General features: G+C 44.6%; 1 protein-coding gene across 1 annotated transcript in view; it reads right to left on the minus strand.

The window, feature by feature from the left end:
* Positions 1-25,767, minus strand: part of EXTL3 (exostosin like glycosyltransferase 3) — a 154,804-nt gene that overhangs the window by 115,292 nt on the left and 13,745 nt on the right. The window contains exon 2 of the mRNA XM_077489237.1: positions 814-3,383. Within this exon, the coding sequence (XP_077345363.1) occupies positions 814-2,961 (2,148 nt within the window). The 5' untranslated portion in view covers positions 2,962-3,383. The remainder of the gene's footprint in view (positions 1-813; positions 3,384-25,767) is intronic.

Here is a 25,767-nt window from a genome sequence, read left to right on the forward strand (position 1 = left end):
GCAGAGCCTCGCAGTAGGGTTCCCAGCGTGAAGTTGTAAGGCTTCACTGCCAGGTTTTCTTACTTGCAATGGAGGTAACATGCACCCAACAGCGCTGGACTCCAGGACAGGTAAGTGTCCAATTACTAAAAGTCAGCAGCTGCAGGCTTTTAATTTTTGCAGTGGTGGGCAGACCTCTGCTTTAACTCAGGTACCACCGCAGAACCCACCCAACTTCGTTGGCGCATATCAACATCCCTGAAGGGGGAGGCAATTCCCCCAAAACACGTCGTCTTGATCTGTATATTTTTATACTCTCAATAAATGACTGTATTCTTCTATCAAGAGCTGCAATATTCTGGACACCGGGTGCTCCCTCCTCCCCATTCAAGTATCATTTCTACTTCTGTCTCCGTCCTACCAGCAAGGTAGCAGCCCAAACCTTCAAAAGAGCACTACCACTCACCCATGGAACCAACTAACTGACCAGGTCTCTAGTTTAATCCTTTCTTGCCAGGAAATCTTGCTACTGAACGCAAATGCTATGAAAAGCAGGCGAGTAACGTCACCCATTTATATCCTTAAAGCAACATACGAGCCGAGTTAGCCTCTGACTTGCCCAACAACATCTGCAGTTATCACATCAGAGACTGATCTATACTACATGGAACAAGTACAAGTATGCGCCCCCCTTCCATATAAAAAATACCAATTGATAGGTGTAACTACAAAGTTTTCATCACTAGACAAGAAATCAAACAGCATATTAAAACATTTTAAACATTTTCTATATTTAAAAAAAAAAAAAAAAAATGCATCTTTAAAAAGACTCACCACTATAGGCACACCAATGTCTGGCCACAAGAGGTCCTCTGATGGTAACTTGGGAGAATTCCAAACTACGACAACTTTATTTAAATAAGGGAGTCCATTTAATCTCTCCAGGGAGTTCATCAATACTTCCTCTCGCTCGTAGGTTAACATAACCACAGTGAACTGTTCCCTAGGGACATTTCCACCAAGAGCAGCCTGAAACTCTTTTCCAGATCCACCAGCCCCGCCACCTATTGGACGGAACCCAGTACCAGATCCCAGGAACTTTGCTTCTGAGGGCAAGACGGGGTCGAAAGGTGTATGTGGAAATAGATGAAAAGGGCCCGGGGCCGAATTCCAATTACGGTAAATATCGGTTGCAGTCAAAGTGAAGTTACGCAGGTATTTAGGAGAGGCGTATGGTGGTTCGGTTTCAACTGGTCCCAAATCCAAGTCTCCATTGTCTGCCATGTTTGGGTCTGTACCAGCAGCTTTTCCAGAGCGGTGAGGAATTTCCACAGCTGGCTCCTCCCTGATAGGAGCTGCTGGAATTTGGATACGAGTCCTTAGAGTTGCAAGGATGGTGTTAAAAACAGTATCGGATGTAGAAAAGTAGATCTCCCATAGAAAACGTCCTTGCCTTCTCATGGCAAGGAGGTCATTATCAGAAATGCTTCTCAAGAGAAAATGTACCTCTGTGATACGTGGTTTTGGTATGATTAACACTGCCTCGTTCCACCGTATCATGTCATGGTATGGCAAGTGGATCTGTTCCCCAAGAATGACTGGGATGGCTCCTACTTCAAGAGCCTCAAATAGTCGCATGGCACTGCCAGCAGATATGATGAGCTGGGAATCTCCAGGGGTAATGATAAGTGCAAATGTGGATTGCTTCAGTAGCTCTAACCTGTCTTCCCTTCCTCCACATAGGGCCCACTCGGTGGGCAGGCTTGCTTTGGGCTGGTTTTTACATGTAAACTCAACCATGACAAAGTCTAACTTACTGTCCTGGACAGCCTTAAGAGTGGTGATGATGCGGTCATCGTAGTCAGCTGGTGCGTTACCTTCAATTTCCTCTTCAAATGAACGGGCCTCTTGCAGGCTTGAACGCAAGGATTCGATCTTCTCTCCTTGGAAGCTGAAAAGGTACTTCCGCTTCACTGGCACCTGCATGGGAATCTCTAGGAAGTTGGGTTCAGACATTGCGTGGACTAATGGCGTTGTGATGATGTCAAACCCCGGCCGATACTGTATATCATAAAAGGTGGACTGAGCAATCATGGCACGCCCTGTGCTGACATTATAAAGATAGTTTTGGGTCTCATATTTCCTAGACAAATTAATGATAAGGTGATTGTGGCCATCAGTCCTCCAATATGGCAAAGAGTGCAACTGTTGCTCTAGGTCAGTAGGTTTTGGCATTAAGGATTCCTGCATTTCCCCCAATAAAACTACATATATACAAGCAATATTTGCATTTTCAGTCACGTATACATTAGTTCTGACACTGGCCTCCAAGGCTTGTTTGATCAACGGATCTATTAAGTTGCCAAAAGGGTACTGATCTCCGTTGTATACATAAACGGGAAAACCCGAAGTAAGGGGACACCTCGCGTAATCAAAACAGTTATGCAGCCGGCAGTTCCTTTTGGACTTTGGCAAAGGTACGTTAACATCGTCTTTATCTGGCAAAAGCCGGATTGGCAATGAAAGCTTTGGCTGATTTTGTGCCATCAGTTCTTTATACGAATGCTCCGTCTGACTAATGACATTCTTGAGCTGAAGCAAGTCCTGTTTTGCGTTCTCTATACTCTTTTTGCATGCTTCTATTTTTAAGTTCAACTTAGCAATCTCGCTGTTGAGCTCCTGCCTCTTGGCTTCCAACTGCAGGAGCTCTTCGCTGACGGACTCCCGGATCCGACACAGATCCTGAACATGCTTCACTTCGCAAAGTTCTTTGTCCGTTCGTGGACCAAAGAGTGATTTGCTTTGGTTGTTATCGTCATCAATGGTGGTGAGGTAATAGTGGGCGATGAGAGGGAAAAAAACCAGGATGATGAACAGTGTGAAGCTGAGCCAGGAAAGTCTAATTCGACTGGACCACCGAAGCATCCATGGTTGACCTCCATTCCCAAAACCCCCATTTCGCAACATGGTGTACCCACTCATGAGTTCCAGAGTAGCTCCAGCCAATCACGTCGGATCAGTAGCCATGCCAACGTAATTTTTGATCACCAAGCAGCAAAAAAAATAAAAATCACTCTCTTTGGGACTCTACTAGCCAATAAAATGGAAATTTCATTTTCTAGCACCTAAAATTTAAAACCAAAGCAAGGACTTCTTTGAAAATTAAAAATAAAAATCATGCAGGAGTTTCTTTAACCAGCCTTATCCAAGATTTGATAAACAGGGTTTCTGGTAAGTTATGCGAGATGGGTAAAAGTCCTTCTGGACACGGAAGAACATTTCAGCTGCGCTTGGCATGATGATGAAACTGTTAAATAACTACGTGATCAACATCCATGGCGAAGAACAAACTCGCCAAATATAAACTTCCAGGAACATCATAAAAACTTGACACCCAATATGTCCTAGAAGGAAAAAAGAAAACATAGTTACATTACAATATCCAAGCAACAGTAATTCCCTGGCTTAGACTGCCTAAAACAGATATTTCCATTACAGTTTAGATCACCCTCTCTCAACCTTTTCAACACAGAGGAACACTTGAAATAACTTCCTGGTCTCAGGGAACCCCTACTAATTACTATATATACAACCCATGATACGTTAGTGTAATGGTCAGTAAGAAGAATGTTCCTTACACTTGTGGTCTTTGGGAAGAACTACGCCGAGAGCCGGTTCACACAGGGGCAACACGACTTTTGGAGGCAACTTGGACACGACTTGAACACGACTTGGGGCGACTTACAACACAACTTTAAGTCGCCCCAGGCCAGGCGACTTTTGCCGTGGCCAATCAGAGAATGAGCTCTCAAGGGGAAACTCCATGCCAATTTTTTTTAATAAATTTGGTGTGGGTTCCCCCTCCGAGAGCACACCAGGCCTTAGGTCTGGTATGGATTTTAAGGGGAACCCAAAAAAACGGTGTGGGGGCCCCCCCAGATCCATACCAGACCCTTATCCGAGCACGCTACCCGGCCGGCCAGGAAAGGGGGTGGGGACGAGCGAGCGCCTAAACAAACAAAGATTGGCCTAAACAAACTAACTCAACTGCACTACAAGCTGGAGATGCACTTTAAAGCGGAGGTCCACCGTAAAGTGGACCTTCCGCTCATTGGAACCCTCCCCCCCTCCGGCGCTACAATTGGCACCTTTCAGGGGGGAGGGGGGTGCAGGTACCTGTACAGTACAGGTATCTGCACCCATTTCTGGCGTAGATTCTGCAGAAGGTACGCCCCTTTCCGCAGAATCTATGCCCCTTTCCAAAAGTCCCCCGCTGCCTGCTGGGAAACACACGGATCCCAGAGACAGCGGGGACCATCCTTATTCCGCAGCGCGACTCGCGCATGCGCAGTAGGGAGCCGGGAAATGAAGCCGAAAGGCTCCACTTCCTGATTCCCATACCCAAGATGGCGGCGGCAGCACCTGAGAGACGATCGAGAGATCGGCTTCGGGTGCTGACATCGCGGGCGCGCTGGGCGGGTAAGTGTCATTATTTTAAAAGTCAGCAGCTGCAGTATTTGTAGCTGCTGGCTTTTAAAAAAAAACAAAAAAAAAAAAAAAAAAAAAAAAAAAACGGCGGAACTCCCAGCGGACTCCCGTTTTAAAGTATATTGGTCCATCACCTTGTAAAACAACACATTCAGTTTAAATTATATATATATATATATATATATATATATATATATATATATATATATATATATATATATATATATATATATATATATATATATATATATATATATATATATACACATATATATATATATACACATATATATATATATATATATATATATACACATATATATACATACACACACACACTTTTTTTTTTAAGACGTTATCCCTTTATCTCTGTGCTCAGCTGCATAAGGAGCTGGGCGAGGAGAAACAGCTGCACACTAAACTTCCCAGTGAATGGCTGTGTGAGCAGGGGAGGATGCGTTAGCAGTAGACTGATCATTGGAGGAGAGCAAGCAGAGTTTCAGCATGGCTAGAAAACTGATCACGCTGTGCTCTGCTGCCTATTGGGGTCAGTTTTTAATAGGAAAGCAGTGGGACTGGTAGGAACAACAGAGATTTCACACAAAGGAAGCAATACAAAGAGCAGGATACTTTAAAATAGAAGTACATTGTACAACAGACACACATAAGGAATATGAAATGTTGGTTTTACACATCCTTTAAGTTAGCCAAAGCAGTTTCATTAAAAAATAATTACTTTTGGTCTTAAACTCCTCCTGAAATACAAGAGTACACTTCCTGTGACTTACGTTTTCTACAGCAGCTGTATATCTCAAGTGTGAGATCATCTAAGGCAATGCTGCGTCTGATAAATCTATCTATAAAAAAAATACACTATCGGCCAAATGTGCATTTTTATGCACCGGGCTCTGAAGCCAACCACTAAGACTGTGGTAGGCAACCTCAGCACTCCAGCTGTGGTGAAACTACGAATCCCATCACACCTCTGGCTCTAAAAGTCATGCCTGTGATTGTCAGGGTCTTGCAATGTCTCGTGGGGACTTGTAGTTTCATCACAGCTGGAGGGCCGTGGTTGCCTACCCCTGCCCTAAGATCTGTCGGGTGGTATTTGCCGACAACAGGGCTTAAAGTGGTTGTAAACCCTCACATATACCCAGTGAATTGAACAGCCTCAGATGATACAGAGATGAAACAAATCCTCCTACATAAGTTTTACATGTATATCTGCTGTTTTCAGATTTCTACACCCTTTAGAAAGTGCTGAATGGATGAAAGTGACAACACAACCCCTCCACATAGGCAGAGGAACGAAGGAACATGCAGAGCTATATTCTGAATAGACCAGCTCCCTGTTGATCTCCTTCTAAGCTCCCTCCCTGACACAAATTTTAAGCTACGGTTATCTCACGTGTCTGAGAACTTGTCAGACATTATCATGCTGATAACAGAGGAAGGAAGTACCAGAGAGAAACAACACTTAAAACTTTGGAGAGAGATGTAAACGCTACAGATGCATGTGCTTAAGTGGTTCTGCACCTAAAAAAAATAAAATAATAAAAGCCAGCAGCTACTAATATTGCAGCTGCTGACTTTTAATAAAATCACACTTACCTGTCCCAGGGTCCATCGCTTGTCTCTCTGCTGCCCCCGCCGCTATCCTCTGCCAGAGAATCGGGAAATGAAGCATTGCGGCTTCACTGCCCGGTTCCCTACTGTGCATGCGCGAGTCGCGCTGCGCGTCTCTTCTGGTCCCCCGCTGTGTCCTGGGAACTGTGCGTTTCCCAGAACACAACGGGGGGGCGTCTGCGTCGGTCTGCCCGGAACTGCACCCCCCTCCCCCTGAAAGGTGCTGATTGTGGCACCAGAGGGGGGGAGGGATCAGATTAGCGGAACTTCCCCTTTAGGGTGAAGAACAGCTTTAGTTTAACTTCCATGAATGGGGTTTACAACCACTTTAAAAATGTATGAAAACCTTTTGCTTGTAGGATCTTCCAACCTTTATCTGAGAGTGTGAATATATATACACACACACACACAATACCAATTTAAGACAGAGTACGCACCTATACTGTTTTTTTCATGTACAAGCCGAACCCGATTTATTTGATTTTTTTTATATCATGCGACACCGACGCACTGATGCCTGGCACTAAAGGGTGGCACTTTCGAGCAGTGCACCGATAGGTGGCACTGAAATAAATGACACCCTGCACTCGGCCGCATAAAAGAAGCAGTGGACATCTTGTTACACCCAGCCTGAATTATATGGGCTGGGTGTAACAAGATGTCCGCTGCTGACTTAATGTGGCAGAGTGCAGGGTGTACCAAGATAGGCATTGGGATGTTCAATCACTGACGGCAACACGAAGCGTCACTTCAGTTACTGAATGCGATGGCTCCGGTCACCGATCTTGAGGGATGCTGCACCCTGCAAGCTTTTCTGCTCTGCATCTCTCCCATACCAGGTGTTCGGATTAGCCATCAGGAGCATTTGTGCGATTACAAGTACTCGCACAAATGCTCGGTACTGATACTAGTACCGGGAGTACACACACACACACACACACACACACACACACACACCTATCTATATCTACACACACACATATACACACACACACAGTATCTCACAAAAGTGAGTACACCCCTAAGTGAAAACATCCAAATTGAATCCACTTAGCCATTTTCCCTCTCTGGAGTCATGTGACTCATTCGCGTTAACAAGGTCTCAGGTGTGAATGGGGAGCAGGTGTGTTAAATTTGGCATTATCGCTCTCACTCTCACATACTGGTCACTGGAAGTTCAACATGGCACCTCATGGCAAAGTACTGAGGATCTGTAAAAAAAAAAAAAAAAAAAAAAAAAAAAAATTTTGCTCTACAATACATAAAGATGGCTTAGGCTATAAGAAGATTGCCAAGACTCTGACCCTGGGTTCACACTAATGATGCGGGAACCAGCAGGATTCTAGCGCCGGTTCCCGCATCTCTAAAGCTGGCAATTCACACTGCTTTCTGCAAACCACTGCAGGTGTCAATACAATTTTAATGACAGCCCCCGATAGGTTCGCAGATCGCAGTGCTAACTGAATTCGGACAGGAATCAGATAGCATGGGTGAGAACACCCACGCAATCCCATTCCAGGGTGTGGGAAAAGGAAAAATAGTCCCTGCTCCTTTTTTTGTGCGAATGCAACATGAGTTCAGCGGTACAAACCGTATGGCTAAAGTCAAATTGCACACACATCACATGTGATCAGCACCGCAGTGCAGGTGCGAATCACATGCAATATCTGTGTTCGCTACAGTGTGAACCCAGGCTGAAACTGAGCTCTAGCACGGTGGCCAAGACCAGACAACAGTTTAACAGGACAGGTTCCACTCAGAAAATGCTTTGCAATGGTCGACCAAAGAAGTTGAGTGCATGTGCTCAGCATCATACTCAGAGGTTGTCGGAAGGCTGAAGGGGTGGGGGGTCAGTCTGAGTGCTCAGACCATACGCCGCACACTGCACTAAATTGGTCTGCATGGCTGTCATCCCAGAAGGAAACTTCTTCTAAAAAAATGATACACAAGAAAGCCCGCAAACAGTTTGCTGAAGACAAGCAGACTAAGGACATGGATTACTGGAACCATGCCTTTGGTCTGATGAGACCAAGATAAACTTATTTGGTTCAGATGGTGTCAAGCGTGTGTGGCGGCAACCAGGTGAGGAGTACAAAGACAAGTGTGTCTTGCCTACAGTCAAGCATGGTGGTGTGAGTATCATGGTCTGGGGCTGCACGAGTCCTGCCGGCACTGGGGAGCTACAGTTTATTGAGGGAACCATGAATGCCAACATGTACTGTGACATACTGAAGCAGAGCATGATCCCTTCCCTTCAGAGACTGGGCCACAGGGCAGTATTCCAACAGAATGACCCCAAGCCTTGCTAAAGAAGCTGAGGGTAAAGGTGATGGACTGGCCAAGCATGTCTCCAGACCTAAACCCTAATGAGCATCTGTAGGACATCCTCAAATGGAAGGTGGAGGAGTGCAAGGTCTCTAACATCCACCAGCTCTGTGATGTCATCATGGAGGAGTAGAAGAGGACTCCAGTGGCAACCTGTGAAGCTCTGGTGAACTCCATGCCCAAGAAGGTTAAGGCAGTGCTGGAAAATAATGGTGGCCACACAAAATATTGACACTTTCGGCCCAATTTGGACATTTTCACTTAGGGGTGTACTCACTTTCATTGCCAGCGGTTTAGACATTAATGACTGTGTGTTGAGTTATTTTGAGGGGACAGCAAATTTACACTGTCAGGCTCGGTTCACACAGCGGGCGGCACGACTTGCAGCGCCACGACCTGCACACGATCAGCGGCGACTTGCAAAACGACTTCTGTATAGAAATCAATGCAAGTCGCCCGAAGTCGCCGCAAAAGTAGTACAGGAACCTTTTTTCTAAGTCGGAGCGACTTGAGTCGCTCCTATTAGAACGGTTCCGTAGTACAGAACAGAGCGAGACTTGTCAGGCGGCGAAGTCGCCTGGACAAGTCACCCCTGTGTGAACCGAGCCTCATACAAGCTGTACACTCACTACTTTACATTGTAGCAAAGTGTCATTTCTTCAGTGTTGTCACATGAAAAGATAGAAGAAAATATTTACAAAAATGTAAGGGGTGTAAATAGAGATAAACACAGACATTCTTTTTTTCTTCATACTGAAACCAGCAGTGAGGTACTGGTGCCCCAGATGACCATTTAAAAAAAAAAAAAAAAAAAAAATCAACTGACACCCTAAATTATTCATGGACTCCAGCTGAAAACACCTCTGGACTAAAGTTTTCTTTACTGCAACCTGCTCAATTCCTTCATCAACAGCCAGTGTGATTGTGATCTCCCACCTGGGAGGCAGGGGGAGCCTTTCTAGCCGGTGAAATACAGCGATTATTGCTAGCGGCTATAGCCACTGGGGAAATTAGCATGAAAAATCCTACAGGCTGGTTGTACCCAAGTTGATCGATCAACTTGGGTACAATCAGCCTGCCCATACACAATTCGAACCTCAGCCAATTCCTGCTGAAATGGCCGTGATTCGAACCATCTATGGCTGACTTAAAAGGTCCAGTCCAGGCCCCCTGTGTAAAGGATAATTTGGAGTCATTCCTCGGACTGCATAGGACCTCATCTTGTGAGCAGACATGAGAAGTTAATTTTCAACATATTTTTTGCCCTTCAGAAAAGCTAATTTTCCAGTGAATACATGGAGGAAATATTACTGGCTTTTTCTTTTTTTTGCAGGCAGGTCCTTGTCGCCTACTCTTCTACCCACTGAAAGTGCTATCCATCGACTCGTCATCTAATACATGTTTGATTATGACAATCTCTGCTTGAGAAAGATTAATGAAGGTGGTAATTGATGTCAAACTGAAAAAAAAAAAATGGAGTGTTATAATCTCTGTGCAATTATCGGTTTCAGGTGTTTTGCAATTTCCGAAGCAGCTTGTATAACCAAGCGTAGCCTCAAGGTCCGACGTGGCTTCCTAAAAGATCATTTAAAATATTGCTATGCTCTATTAAGCTACGGCCTAAACAAACCCCACAGGTGATCGATAGCTGTGGCCATTGACAGCCTGTCATTGCAGGTACAGCAGCTGCAGCTATCCGCTCACAGCTATCAAACCCGGCAGAAGGGAATCTGTAGATTTCTGCCGCTGGGATTTGCACCGTGGCTTAGCGCCTACGCAAATGTAGCCAAGGAGTCCTTTTACACGGATGCGTCAACTCTGTTTAGCAGGGAATATGTGAATGAATGCCCTGCTAAACTGGACGTGAATGGGACGGATGTCAATGGTGTGACATCCGTGCCCATTCATTATTTTCTTTGTCCACATTTTGACAGTGGGCGTTCACAGAGAATTGTGATGGCCATGTAAACGGACACGTGTTCATCGCGTTCAGGTAAAACATTTTTGATTTTTCTTTGGAGAATCTGAACGGAAGCTAGATGTAAACAGATGCATATCCGTTTACATCCCCCTACCCATAGATATGCATGGAAGTCAGGATAAGGTCCTCCAGAAAACTTGACAGGTGGACCTGATCTGAAAGCCCACGTCAAAAAGGAGACTTAACACGAATTTGCTTTTCACATGGATTGGATAACTGAAGTGAATATACACACAATATGATAAATGAATCACATGATGAAGTCACGCGACTCGTGACGCAACATGTAGGGCGGAGCGATGTTAGACGCAGACCAGAAGTGATGTGATCAGAAAGCCACAGCACTATTACTTTGTTTTGTAGAGCTGTATATTGTTTTTATCAACGTGCCAAATTTTTTTTAATTAACAAATTGATACTAGTTATGCAATATTCCACCACTGATGGTTGCTTAATGTTTTTTTTCTTTGGAGTGGCACAGCATGGCTATATGAATTCTAAACAGGTTTAAATAGGCCCTATGCCCCCCCCCCCCCCTTTTCCTAGATGTGATTGGGAGTGCATCAGCAGAGACCCCAGTGTACAGGAGGCCTCATTGTTTTCACCATTAAGACCAAGAAGACCCTGGTGGTTTATACAACACGCGTGATATACCATGAAAGTGAGAGCACAGAGGTGACATTATTAAACCATTACTGCACCTTTTTGATTTAAACCGCTGTTGCGTTTGTCAGTAACCAGACGATTGAAACTTATTCTGTACACATTGGATATGAACCGATAATCATTTATGAGATTATGGACTTTTAAAAGCAGAGTTACAACTATAAACAATTTTTTTTTTTTTAAACCATTTACAAGCATTTAAAAAAGGTATTTGAACACCCACGCCTTCTGTTTTACTTCCCCCCCCCCCCCCATGTCTGGTTTCATCTGTTTAAATAACTTTGATCTTGGTGTTTGGTTTGTTCTGATTTTGATTGTGGGCATGTGAAGACCACAAGCATCCTGTTCCGAGATACATTGCCGCTGCTGGATCGGCATGTACCGCCCCTTTCTCGCGCATGCGCAGTTATGCGCCGAAGCCACGCTGGAAAGGATACAGGTTGCCATAACAACAGGTGGCATTGTTATGGCAACCTAGCCCTCGGCGCAGCCCCACTAACTCCTGGGAAATGATGACACACATCTCCCAGGAGCAGTAGCGAGCGGAGGCGCCGAGGGAAGGAATGTCAGGAGCCAAGGTGATGGAGGCAGATTTTGAGGGACCACATAGCAACAGACCTAAAAAAGTAAAATTATCCAAATGGTTTGTTTTTTTAATTTCATGCACATTAATTACTTTTTTTTGGGTGGAACTTCCACTTTAATAATACACAGACTGAGTTTTAATTGTCCCATGTTCATTGGACACGTGTAGTTTTATTTGTGTTTAAATTCTTATTTGAAGGCGCACATTGGGTCACTAATATTCTAATAAGCATCTGAATGCTATTCACCTTTTATTGTTTATCTTTGTTCTAGGCAGGTAGCGCAGCACCTTAATTTTGTACTTGTTTTGACATATACAATATATCAAGTGAAAATTCTTGACTCCCTTAGTAAAGTAACCTACACTTGTACACAACAATGCATTGTTTTATTGAAGAAAAGATGTGGGCTGCTACTACAAAATGTTTATAAAAAGGGGTCTGCAAATCAAGAATGGACAACTTCTATAGCAGTGGTTCTCAACTCCTGTTCTCAAGACCAGTGGACATCAATCCCGTCCTCAGGGCCCACTAACAGGCCAGGTTTTATGTATTACCTTGGGGAGATGCAGACTAGAATACTGCAATCACTGACCAGCAAATGATATCACCTGTGATGTATTTCAGTTCTCTTGCAAACCTGACCTGTTAGTGGGCCCAGAGGACAGGAGTCGATGACCGGTGCTCAAGACCCACGAACAGGCCAGGTTTGCAAGAGAACTGAAAAATACATCACAGGTGATATAACTTGCTGCTCAGTGATTGCAGTATTCTAGTCTGCATCTCCCCAGGGTAATACTTAAAATCTGGCCTGTTAGTGGGTCCTGAGGACAGGAGAACCACTGTTCTAAAGAATTCAGGAGCCAGTCACTCCAAGGCCCCCTTCACATGGGGCGGATCCACTCAGCAGACTCCGCCAGCTCAGCGGGAGATCGCTCAGTTGATCCCCGCTGAGCCGGCAAATGACAGGTTCGTCTCTGCTCACTGTGCAGGGATGGACCTGTCAGAGCCCCGCTGTCCTCCACGAGAGAGAGAGAGAGAGATCGGAAAAAAGCGGATCAGCCTTTGCCTTTCCATCCGATCCGCTGGATGGGGGGCAAGCGTATCGCGATAAGTCTGTTTTGAGCGGACCTTCTCGGATCAGATGGTAGGCGGTGGCGTCAACAGACACATCTCCGCTGACATCTGCCTGCGCATACAAGCCAATTTCAATGTTTGGCTGCTCGGCTCCACCTTAAAAAAAGAAAAAAAAAAAAAAAAAAAAAAAGACAGGCGGATCCGAGTGAGCCTATCATGTGAAAGGAGCCCAACGCTTTGGTCACACAGAATCTGACTTTGAAATCACACAACTTCAAAATCACATGCCAGTGTGTCTTAGAAGACATCTGTGCTACTTCATGCACAGATGTCTATGCAAGTCGCACCTGAACATGCAAAAATTAGTGCAGGCACTACTTTCAAAAATCGGTGCGACTTCAATGAAGTGGCATCAATTTGACAGCTTCCATTGCGAATGGGTGCGACTTGTCATAGTTTGAAAGGTTGAATAAACACACCAGTTCAACCTGAGTGACTACAATTGTCCCTATCCCTGTAGATTGCACACTCACATAGGTCCCTACCCTCATGGAGCCCACAATCCAAGGTCCCCATTCATATATTAGGGCCAATTTTGGACAGAAGCCAATTAACCTACCTGCATGTCTTTGGATTGTGGGAGGAAACCGGAGTTCCCAGAGGAAACCCACGCAGGCACAGGGAGAACATGCAAACTCCAGGCAGGTAGTGTCGTGGATGGGATTCGAACCAGCAACCCTTTTTACTGCTAGGTGAGAGTGCTAACCACTACACCATGCGATTTGAAACTATCAAATCGTATGACAAGTCACACAAGGTGTGACCAGGGGCTTAAAATTTAAAGCCAGCAGTCATATCTGGGTTGCCAATAATTTTGCTGCCCAAAGCTATATTAGTATTACAATTGTCGTTTTAAGACCTAGATAGCATTTGCTCTGCTGTGAGCAATACTCTGAGATCCCTTACTCCTTCATAGGGGATTGCCCGTACAGTGCTGCGAATGCCCGCAGGCAATACTATGCCTATATAACCGAATATGTATACAGCGAGGGGGGGGGGGGGGGGTGCAGGGTTTAGCTAGAATTGGGCTTTGAAGTCTGGTATGGTATACTAGAAGATAAAAGGATTAAGGCAAAACACTGTGCAGCACTACTAAGCAGGAAGCAAAGCCTGCATGTGATGACTTTATCCATGTATGATTACAAGCTAAATATAGAAGTTTTTTTTTATATATATTACACCAACTTTTTTTTTCTCATTACAGTAATACACTTTTTTGATATGCATATAATAAAAAAAAGATCCCTGGAACAGCGCTGTCAAGCAGCCCAACTCTAGATACACCATGATCAGTCATACCACTTCTCCTGCATTATCTGCCATAATAATAATAATAAATAATAGAATAGCCATACTACATGCGATGGTTAGGGACAATGAAAAATTAGCAGCACATGCATGATCTCATTCACCAAGAGTTACCACAAGATAGGTATGTGAAAACCGTATGAAAGATGAAGGGAGGAGATCTGGGAAAAGCATAATTAAAGGGAAGGAATACACTGTGCAATGAGAGGATGGCAGCGGGGACTCTATTGGTCCCCCGAGGACTGAACAAGGACATCCGCAGCACAACACGAGGGAACTGGGAGCCTGGGTACAGACACAGCTGTGCAGCAACCAGCATGTGCTAAGGTGGAGCTGAATTCTGCCTGGACTTGTCAAACACATAATGCCCAGGGCCAACTGCGCTCTGCCATGTAATGATGCATACATTAAGGCTCCAGTTCCCTGCGTGTCACGTTTGCATGGGCACAGCAATCCATTCATCTCAATGAGATTCTGTACCTGCTGGAAACTCAGGGAAAAATCCTCTGCACCTTAAATAAGACACAGTCACAGCGTGCGGTTTCATGCACCTGCAAATGCACTGCGTTTTCTGACGTGTGAGGGTGCCATTAACTACTTAAAGGACTGATCCTCTTTCTGAGATTTGTTGCTTACAAGTTAAACAGGTTTTTTTTGCTAGAAAATTACTTAGAACCCCCAAACATCTATTTTTTTTCTAAAACCATAGAGAATAAAATGGCAGTCGTTGCAATACTTTGTCACAACGTATTTGCGCAGCAATCTTCCATTTTTTTTTTTTTAAAAACAATTTTTTTTTTTTTTTTTTTTCAAAAAATCTAAGACAACAGTAAAAAGTTAGTCCGATTTTTTTAATATTGTGAAAGATGTTACACCGAGTAAAATATCCAACATGTCATGTTTCAAAATTGTGCCAAATTTGTACCCTTAAAATTTTCCATAGGCGACGTTTAAAAAAAAAAAAAAATTCTACAGGTTGCATGTTTTGAGTTAAAGAGGAGATCTAGGGTTAGAATTATTGCTCTCGCTCTACAGATACCTCACGTGTGGTTTGAACACAGTTTTCATATGCGGGCGCTACTCACGTACGCGTTCGCTTCTGCACGTGAGCTCGGCAGGACGGGGTGAGTTTGAAAAAAAAAAAAATCTTTTTCTTATTTATTTTACCTGTTATTTTTTTATTTTTACACTGTTCTTTTAAAAAAGTAATAATAATTGTGTCACTTATATTTCTATTATAAGGAATGTAAACATCCCTTGTAATAGAAAAAAAAAAAAAAAAAAAGCATGACAGGTCCTCCTAAATATGAGGGACTGATGTGAATGTACAATGTATATGTAAAGCCCTGTGTAAACTGATAGCGCTATACAAGTACCTTCAATAATAATAATAAGATCTGTGGTCAAAGACCACAGATCTCATATTTACACTAAAATGCAATGACAAATGTTATCATTTGAATTTTTATTTTTTTGTAAATGGCCCTTTAAGAGCCATGGGCGGAAATAACGTTTTGACGTCACTTCCGCCCTGCAATGGTATGGAGACGGGTGGGGGCCATCTTCCCCTCACTCCTCTCCATAGCCAGGAAGGAGAAGGATCCGATCGCCTCCTCCGCTACCGAAGGCTCCAGTTAGCGGCCAGGGGGGGCTGACTATGGCCTCTCCCGCCACCGATAAAAGTGATGCCGCGGGGAATCCGCCACAGAGGCCACTATTAATTGGAAACCGGACCACACGCTGAAGAAGAGGATACCGGGGTTATGGCAGTTAGTTGCTGACATAACAAAGATATCACTCTTCAAAGACAGGACGTGTATCTGCGTGCCGCAGTCCAGAAGTAAGGGCACCCCTGCGCTTCTGCACAAGGGAAGTGCGTTTTTGCCGTGGGTGAGGGACAGTGTAGTGTGAACCTAGAACCTGCCACACACAGTGAAAATTTCTTTGCTGCAACCACGGGTTGCAGGAAAGAAGTTTGTACATTTCCCCCATCAGCACAGACAGTACTGACAGGGGAATCCCTCCTGCCGTGCCATTGTCTGCTCCCGGTGGGGGAAGCTGTCCCTGCTGGGAGAAGACAGCGATCATCGCCAACGGCTAATAGCTGCCACTAGTGATAATCGTAAGAGAATCTGGCAGATTGGTTGTACCCAAGTTGATCTATCAACTTGGTACATTCAGCCTGCTTGTTAAGAGTTTGATGGCCAGCCTAACTTTTGAATCAACACCATTCACTGGACTGTACTTCAGACCTACAGACCTGAACTACTGCCACTGTGATGGACACCCTCTTTTTAAAAGTCAGCAGCTACAAACACTGTAGCCCCAAACTTTTAATAAGGACACTTACCTATCCAGGGAGCCCGCAATGTCACCCACCCAAGGCTGATCCGTCCATCGGATCGGGTGCAGGCGCCGCTATTCTAAGTGAAACCGGTAGTGGGACCGGTTTCCTACTGCGCATGTGGGAGTGGCGCTTTCTGAATGGCCCAGTCTTCTTCTGGGAAGCAACAGAACATGACGCCCTGGGCTGCAGCGAGGCTGGGACCGAAGTACACAAGGTACATAATTTAAGGCAAGAAAGGAAAAAAATAAAAGAATTTGTTATCCAAAAACAAGTGGAGGAGGGGTGGTCATTCCTTTAAAGAACAAGTTGTAAAAGTGGGTGGAACGCTGCTTTAACAACCTCTTCATGATTAGAAGGCAGGGCTGCAACCAGTAATCCTAGCAGAAACTATATATTTGTCAAAAGATCTGGCCAGGTATAAACGTTTAAGGCTGCATTCACACCTGAGCGTAGCGTTTTCAGGCAGAGAAATTTACCACGATTTTGTGGCGGTTTTTGCTGCGTTTTTATCGCGATTTTGTGTTTTTTACAGCGTTTTGCTGCGATTTTGTGCAGGGCAAAAGGTCACCAATGTAAAAAGAAGAAAAAACGCCCAAATCTGCCCGATTCGAGCGACAAAAAAAGGGTCAGGAACTTGTTTGAGCTTCAGGCGTTCGGCTTCAGGCGACTTGGAGTGGAGATGTGAACCGTCTCCATTGAGAATAATAGATTGTTTTTCCCCTCTAGTGTTTTGTAGCTTCAGGCTTCAAGCTACAAAACGCTCAGGTGTGAATGGGGCCTAAGAGAGTTAACGCATCATTCTGGATAGGAAGTTCAGACCTTCCTGGGAGATATTTTTACATGTTCAATTCCAGAGGATCCTGCAGGCAGTCTACTGTAGCATTACTATATTTTAATTTAAGTGATACTAAAGCTCAAAACGTTTTTTTACCTTAATGCATTCCTTGCATCAAAAGGTAAAAAAATAAAAAAATTATATAAAGTATATATAAATATAAAGTGTATATAAAGTATATTTCTCAGTCCTCCCCCTTTCCTGTGTGAAGGGGGAAGAGGAGAAAAAGATCCAGCGATGTGCACGGCCCCATCTCTTCTCCCCTCTTCACACAGGGACTCGAACTGCTGCTGTCAATAAAAACGCAGTAAGGAGGAAGTTGGGGGCGGGTCCAAGCGCATGCTCCACAGACACACAGCTTGGGAGCGAGCAGACACCGCGTGCCTCCATAGCAAATGGCTTCCTATGGGGTCCCACAAAGAAGAACAGGAGGAGCCAAGATCGGCAGTGGGGAAATCAATTAGAGGATCAGGGGCTGCTCTGTGCAATATATTGCACAGAGCGAGTATAACATGTTTGTTTTAATTAGAAAAAATAAATAAAATAAATTGACTTTAGTAACAGCAAGTTAGATTTAATCCAAAAATTATATAAATTTGCAGATCAGTCCTTAGGTGTGGTTGCTACATTAATTTTCTTTTTACAGGTAAAGGACATTTATAAAAAAAATAAAAATAAATAAAATAAAATGGCAGCCACTTTTAAATCTCTGAAACGAGCACACAGAAAAGGTGCACATGGGCAGGGCAACATAGAGAACAGTCTAGACCTCATGCCACACCTAAGGACCTGGCTTCTGGTGCAAGCAGAAGGCACAGATACACTGTCCAAGCCTAGCTCCATGGACGGTGTATTAAGTGGTACCAACTTCTGGGGCAGTATGCTTGCATTCCAGGCATTCGTCCCTTGGAGCGTACTGACCTCAACATTAGTACTACTCGGTACATCATCCAATCACAGAAGCTTTCAAACTCTTTTTTTACAGATTTTGACATGCTGGATCGATGCACCTGCACCTCAACCCCAGGATCCCCTGGGATTGACCAGGGCACCAGGGCTAAATGCCCAGTATGTACAAGCCCATAGACCAGTATATTTTCAAACTAGCTGGCAAAATAAACCTAATTGTTTCAACTGCTCAGGATAATAAAAAATAAAAAAGCAGGCTTACCAGGAGGCAGACCTTTTCTCCTTAGGGTACAGCAACACACCAGAAGCCCAGACACCTTTTCTAAGCAGCTAAAGTCCTCTAGTCTGTGTGTGCACCAAATCCAAAAAGGCTTTCAGATGCCTTCTAAAAGGCAACAGGGTTGCCTTACTAAAATTGGAGAGTGCAAAATCTGGTGCAGCTCTGCACATAAACCAATGAGTTTCCAGGTTTTTTTTTTTTTTTTTTGGTCAAAGCTTAAAGTGGTGTTGCCACCAAAAAATTAAAACTACTTAAAATTCGTAAAAAAAAAAAAAATAATTGGCAAAAAATGTTTTTACTCACCTCTAAATACCGGTTGCTACGGGGTCCCTCGTAATCTGCCTTCTTCATTGCCCGGGCTGGTGACATCACTTCCCCTCACGCCGCACATTCACCTGGGACCTGTCATGTGTCCCAGGTGACTGTACGGCGTATCACGGCGCCCTGCGCCGCTCGCGCATGCGCAGTGGGTGCCCGGCTGTGAAGCCACAGCCGGGTGCCCACAGTATGCATGACGGCGCCGCGAGCGGAGTGGGGAGCGAGGGGGGGGCTTCGTTCCCCCGCATCGCTGGACCCTGGGGCAGGTAAGTGTCCGATTATTAAAAGCCAGCAGCTGCAGTATTTGTAGCTGCTGACTTTTAATTTTTTTTTTTTAGGGGGTACCCCACTTTAAATTGAACAAGTTGAAGTTAGAAGCTGATTGGATACCGTGCACAACTGCACCACATTTTTCAGTCTCCAGTTCAAGGCTTGGTTCACACGATTTTCGAATATGGCTCACAGCAGGGGTCCGGTGCGTCCACGTTCACCGTTTCATGTCCGACTTCAGCCTGAAATCGGACCAAAAAAAAGACACACAGGGCTCCTGTGCAGATTCGCACTGGATATACGTGACCCAGTCAAAATCTCCTGCTATTGGATGCTGGTAATCTGCAACTAATTCGCATTAGTATGAACCCAGCCTTAGTAAATTAAAAGTGGTTGTAAACCCTTACAAACCACTTTGACCTACAGGTAAACCTAGATTAAGGCTTACCTGTAGGTCCAAGAAATATCTCCTAAACCTATACGGTTTAGGAGATATTTACAAAAAAGAGTCAGCCACCCCGTAGACAGCGGCGCGCAGGCACACTGGACCCAAATCACGGCGATATGCCGCTAGTGTCGGCTCCTGTGTGCAATGCGTGGGAGTGACATCGCGGCTCCAGCGAATCACAGCGCCGGAGCAGTGAGACCCGGAAGTCACTCTGGGATACATAGCAACGGCAAACAAGACGGAGGGACGCTACAGGAGCTTCATTCTCAGGCAAGTTATTCATATTAGCTAGTATGCTATGCATACTAGCTCATTATGCCTTTGCCTTGCAGGTTTGCTTTTTAATAAAAAAAAATAGCCTTTACTTCCTCTTTAACCCCCAATGTCTGGGCTTTTAGTGTGTTGCTCTACCGTTACAGCAGTCATTCAGTAGGACTGTGGAACACAACCTTCCAATATCCAGGAGGGCATTGGAAGGAAGCTCTTCAGATCTATACATGATATACACTAATGAAGCAACGAAAAACCAAGCATCTAAATATGTTAAAACAAATTACTTTTCAGCTAGTGACTAGATATAATCACCGAGAAAATACGAGCTTTTCTTCAAGGTACCAATTTGTAAATGTAATTAGCAGCTTCCTTTATATAATGTAACTTTTATTTAAAGTACTGCTAAACTGAAAACATACACTGCCTCAGATAAGAACCAAAGTCTGGCCCATACATGATGCCATATTCTTCCCTGCAACCATGGGTTGCAGGAAAGAAAAAAAAAAAACGCTTGATTCCCACAACAGTCAGTGTTGATGGGGGAATCCCTCCCATGGCACTATTGTGTTCTATTGTGGGGGGGGGGTGCGGGGGCATGGGTAGCCGTCCCTGCTGGGAGAACACAGTAATTATTGCAAGTGGCTATAGCCTTAGACAATAATCACATTTAAAAATTCGGCATGCCAGTTGTACCCAAGTCCATCGGTGGAAGGTACAATCAGCATGCCCATAGTTTGCATCTCAAATAGTCCCTGCTAAAATCGGCCGAGATTCCAACCATCTATGGTGGGCTTAAAGCTATACTTTAAAGTACAGCCAAAGCTTGTTTGGTTGTACTTCTGTGGATCACTGGAGTGCAGTTCGTTCTGCACTCCTGTGACCCGTTTTCAGCTGAAAGTGGGCTGAAGCATGCCGTCATTTAACGTCACAGAGTCGGTCCAAGCTCGGGCAAGATAGAGACCATGAAGTCAGGAACCGCCCACAAGCCTGGACCGGCGTTGGGGTCTGCCTCTTAGTGAGCTGCTGAGAGCCGGAGCCAGTCCCTCTGCGAATAATCGAAGGCCACATTTACTTCTTTTACAGGTGTTGGACTCTTGTCATCCTGTAAATGTGCTTCTACATTGGCCTAGATGGCCATGCACACATAGGCGTATTACCAGAGGAACATTTACAGGTTCAAAAAATAAATAAATAAATCACTTGCATATGTAGGAGAGGAGCTTTTGGGTAGAAAAAAATAAAAATAAATGCTGAATGTGCCTTTGTGCCAAGTGCATTTCTTCTTCTTTTTTTTTTTACGTAAACATGCAAGAAATAGTATTCTGGCCAATGGAATCAATGAACACCCAAACAATCCTAAACAAGTTTGTGAAACTCACAATGATGGTCAGCGGAAAGAACGCTCCTTACATTGGTGGTCAGTTAGGCCCCTTTCACACATGCGGATGATATGTCCGTATTTCATCCATCCGTTTGCGGATGAAATACGGACATCCATTCATCCCTATGGGATAGCGGGTGTCTGCGGATGAGCATCCGCAGACACCCGCTATTGTCCGCCTCCGCAAATGTCCGATTCTGCAGACGGAGGAAAATCCTATTTTTCTGTCCGTCTGCAGAGCGGATCGGATGAACACGGACACACGGTCCGTGCTCGTCCGATCCCCATAGAGGAGAGCGGAGAGCTGACAGGGCGGTCCCCGCACAGTGTGCGGAGACCGCCCTGTCCGCAGCCGGCTCAGCGGGGACAACGGAGCGATCCCCGCTGAGCGAGCGGATCATCACGGGGCGGATCATTACTGATCCGCCCCGTGTGAAAGGGGCCTTAACCTCTTATAAAAAGCTATATATATATATATATATATATATATATATATATATATACACACATATATACACACACATACACACACATACACACACATACACACACATACACACACATACACACACATACACACACATACACACACATACACACACATACACACACACCCACACAAACGCCTGTAATAGATAGTTTCTGGGTACCTAAAGGGAAACTAAAAAGGGGCGACGGGTCACCCACTACATCTGCAAGCTGCAGTAAGCGCCCTGGAAACAGGTTCGCAGCGTCTGAAGAAGGCCTTTCGCTTAGGAAAAAGGCAGCATTACCTGCAATAGGATTTACAGTTGGAGGTAAGATGGCTCTTCTCCTCCAAACAACTTGAAATGATGTGCTTACACCTAATATTTCTGCCTTAGGGTAGCCATACACAGTGAATTTCAGCTGGCTCCTGTTGAACTGGTTGAAATTCACTCTGTGGGTGGCCCTGCTGGCACCATACCACCCAACAATCAAAGGAGCTGGGTTGAAACCTGTCAGCCGAATAGCACCAGAAGCCATTCAGATGCAGCTGTCATTCAGCTGTGAGAAACAGTGGAAGAACCATCCATCTGTACTGTTTAGTGTGGATGGAGGAATCTGTTAGACAAGTGTATGGCCAGTTTTATCTCCCAGAACATTTCTTCTGAATGTGAATGTGCAGCTCAGTGTAAATTCTCGGCATGCCGGTTAAAAGTACAAGCTTGGGAGTTATGTCATCCCAGCCAATCAAGACCACAGGCTGGGGGAGGGACAAGACCTGTAAGGTGTACCTGACTTGCAGCAGAGAAAAAAAATAAAAATAAAAAAACTTAGGTCTTCTGCCATGCCTGAAAGGACTTGAAGGACTTGCGGTGACATCATGCCTTTTTTTGAATTATAGGACTAGATGGGGGCAGCCGGGACTTGGGAATCACCACCGGGACGGTCACTGGAGGTATGGTGGTCTCCGGAGGAGAAGAGGTGGTGATGCGAAGAACTGAGAAGTCACCTCAGCCAGAATCGGAATGCCCAGCGCCCGAGCCAACAATGGAGGTGGTCAGTGTCTGCAGGAAAGGTGGGGGGGGGGGGGTTAATGAATACACAAAAGGCAACTATATTAAAAGGTTCCTCCTTATATCAATAACACCCACCCCCCCCCCCCCCTTACCTTAGTATATTTACTCAGCAGGTGGTCTGAGCTCCCAACGTTCCCCCTTAAACCAGCATCCTCAGAGTTCCACTTTACATCGGAGTCTGCAGGATTCCCCTTTACAGTGCAAGGGGGGGGCTCTGCAGACCCTGATGTAAAGGGCAACACTGCAGACCATAATGTAAAGGGTAACGCTAAAGGACACCGATTTAAGAGGGAACGCTGGGAACTCTAATGACCACAGACCACCTTCTGCAGAGTCAATACACAAAATGTAAGGGGGGGGGGGGGGGGGGGTTTACTGATCTAAGGAGGAACCTTTATTTCAGTGCCCCCCTTACCTTAGTGTATTCACCCCCCCCCCGCCACAAACGTTGCATGGCCTGCCTGGAGCAGTCACTGATTACCTTCATTGCTCGCATGGCTCTGGTGACCCCCTTACACCAGAGTCTGCAGCATTCCACCTTACAACAGAGTCCACAGCGTTCCCTTTTACATCAGAGTCCAGAGTCCCCCCTTGAAAGAGGAATGTATGGGGGAACTATACTGGATTATATTAACCTGACCCTCATTTAAAAATTAGAATTTTTTTTTTTTTTTTTTTTTATACCTCAAGCACATTTTTTTGTTATACCTCAAGCCATGTGCTTGAGGTATAACAAAAAAAAAAATTCTAATTTTTAAATGAGGGTCACATAAATATTTGCACTGAAAACGGTCATTTTGGCTCATGTCAGTAAAAATTTGGGGAGTGCATTTTTTTTTGTCTCGTGTTAGTAAATTTTACTTCAGGATGTGGGCAACCCTGGACAGAAGGTAAAAAAAACCTCACAGAAAAAAAAATAAAATGCATGTACATTTTAGCCTGGATTCATACTTGAGTGCTGAATGACAGCCCATCGCCCAGATGTGAATCGGCACAACTCAACCTGGAAATCCGATGTTTAGCACTGAAGTGCGTCTTGGAGTGTGCTTCAAATTGCTCAGGTGTGAACAAAGGCGGACTGTTTGCCTGGAATTTAACTTTAATCTTTTATTTACGATGGTATAACTCAAATTGCGGTGGCAGCAATATCTTTACACAAACGTATCGGAGATTATTATTGTATCGCAGATTTCAGGTCACCTCGTTGTTATATGAGCACACTGATCATTTTTTTTTTGTCCCCTGCAGCCATCCTAGGATACAATAACAGTGTTATGTTCTATTAACTCTGCAAGTCTCACGTGTGATTAAAGTCCCGCTGTGTTGTGTTCCAGCATGTTGCATTATACTGAGTAATTGTTATGTTGTGTCACCTTCAGCCGTGTTCCCGTAAATTATTAGGAGTGATGGGGTAGTACGAGGTTTTTGTTAAGCTGAGCCATGTATCATTTCCATTTCTGCTGTGAGCTCAGGCACAGATCTGCATGTCGGTGAGCCACTAACCTAACCGCTCTTCAGGTTCAGATTTTATTGTAATAGCAGCTCTAGATCTCAGATATAAAACAGAGAGGAGATAAAGGCGCTCTGGTGGAGGCGGATAGCTGGTCACAGGGATGATAGTGATGAAATGGCACTTCTGCCAGCACTTTGGTTAGAGGAGAAGCATCTCTGAAGATATAAAAAAGGTAAAAGAAAGGAGCCTCCAAGTGCAGTATGCAAAATTTAATAAAGTGCACAAAGCGTTAAAAGCACTTACAAGATCGTTCAGTGTTAAAAACCATGATAAAATCAGGAGTCCTCATCTGTGGCGTCCATCCACGGCAGAGTGGCAGAAGTCTGACGAAGGAGCCGCACATGCTCCGAAACGCGTTACCAGTCCACCCCTTTCTCCTCACTGATGCCATCAGCCGTGTGTGCCCTGCAGTGAACCCAGAACACAGGCTTCCCTGCTGGCTCCTCTCCCCAGAACGTATGAGAACGCTTTACAGCTGCCATAGGTGTATTCACCATCCCATTTAGCTTGAGTTCAGCTGTAATTCTACATATATATGTAGATGCAGACATTTTAGGGGACTGATAAATCCGCTTGTCATCTGTAAGACTTCATTGCCTTGAGGCTATTCAGTTCGCGTTGTGCGCGTTACAAATATTTTCATTCATTCATTGGTTATATCAGGATGATGGAATTATTATAAAATATTTTCAGGAGGCGATTCTCTCTACTGTAAAAGTGATTCAAGTGGCTATACAGCTACTTGATCACGTCTACGGTCTGTGGATGGGAACCCCCACACCCTGCCACCTTTACCAAGCTCTCCTGTCCGATCAGGAAGCCCAGTAACGTTGTGACCACTTCAGCCACATTTCCTAGGACAGTAATGGCACAACTTCAAAAAACTCACCATGCCGCCTCTTTCTAAATACCTTAAAAATGTCTACTTTCCAAAAAGGGGTGATTTGGGGGAGATTTTTTCTGTCCTGGTTTGTCAGGCCCCTTTCACACTGGGGCGGTGCGGGCATCGGCGGTAAAGCGCCGCTATTTTTTCCCTTGGCACCCCAGATGTTTTGGAACTACATTTCCTATGACGCTCAACTACACCGCAGAGTGCATGATGGGAGATGTAGTTCCAAAACATCTGGGGTGCCAAGGTTTGCCATCACTGCCCTAGGAAGAGTGGATGGAACGGAAGTTCGCACCCCCCTTCTGAGCCATCAGAATTTGTCACTTCCGGATCATTTGTTGACAAGATGTTATCGGCTTGTACTGCATCTGATCAAACCATTGTTGGTTTGATCGGATGCTTTGGAGGCCAAAAGAAGAGGAGATTTGGGACCTAAAAGACCCCAGATCCCGCCATAGAGGTTGTCATGGCCCATATTGTTCATCCCTTGATAACAATAAAGTTTGATAAATAAAAAAAATAAAAAAATAAATGTAAAATAACCTTCGGCCATGTTGGCCAGGTATAGTTTCACAGTTTTTGCACTCCTAAAAAGTTATATATCTGTCTGTGATTACTCTATTGCTCTTCTAATTTATATGCCCTGCGTGGGAAATATTCATATATGTA

The sequence above is a fragment of the Lithobates pipiens genome, unplaced genomic scaffold (genome assembly GCF_037356315.1).
Source record: "Lithobates pipiens isolate NorthernLeopardFrog02 unplaced genomic scaffold, aLitPip1_a1.2 Scaffold_18, whole genome shotgun sequence".
Classification (NCBI taxonomy): Eukaryota; Metazoa; Chordata; class Amphibia; order Anura; family Ranidae; genus Lithobates; species Lithobates pipiens.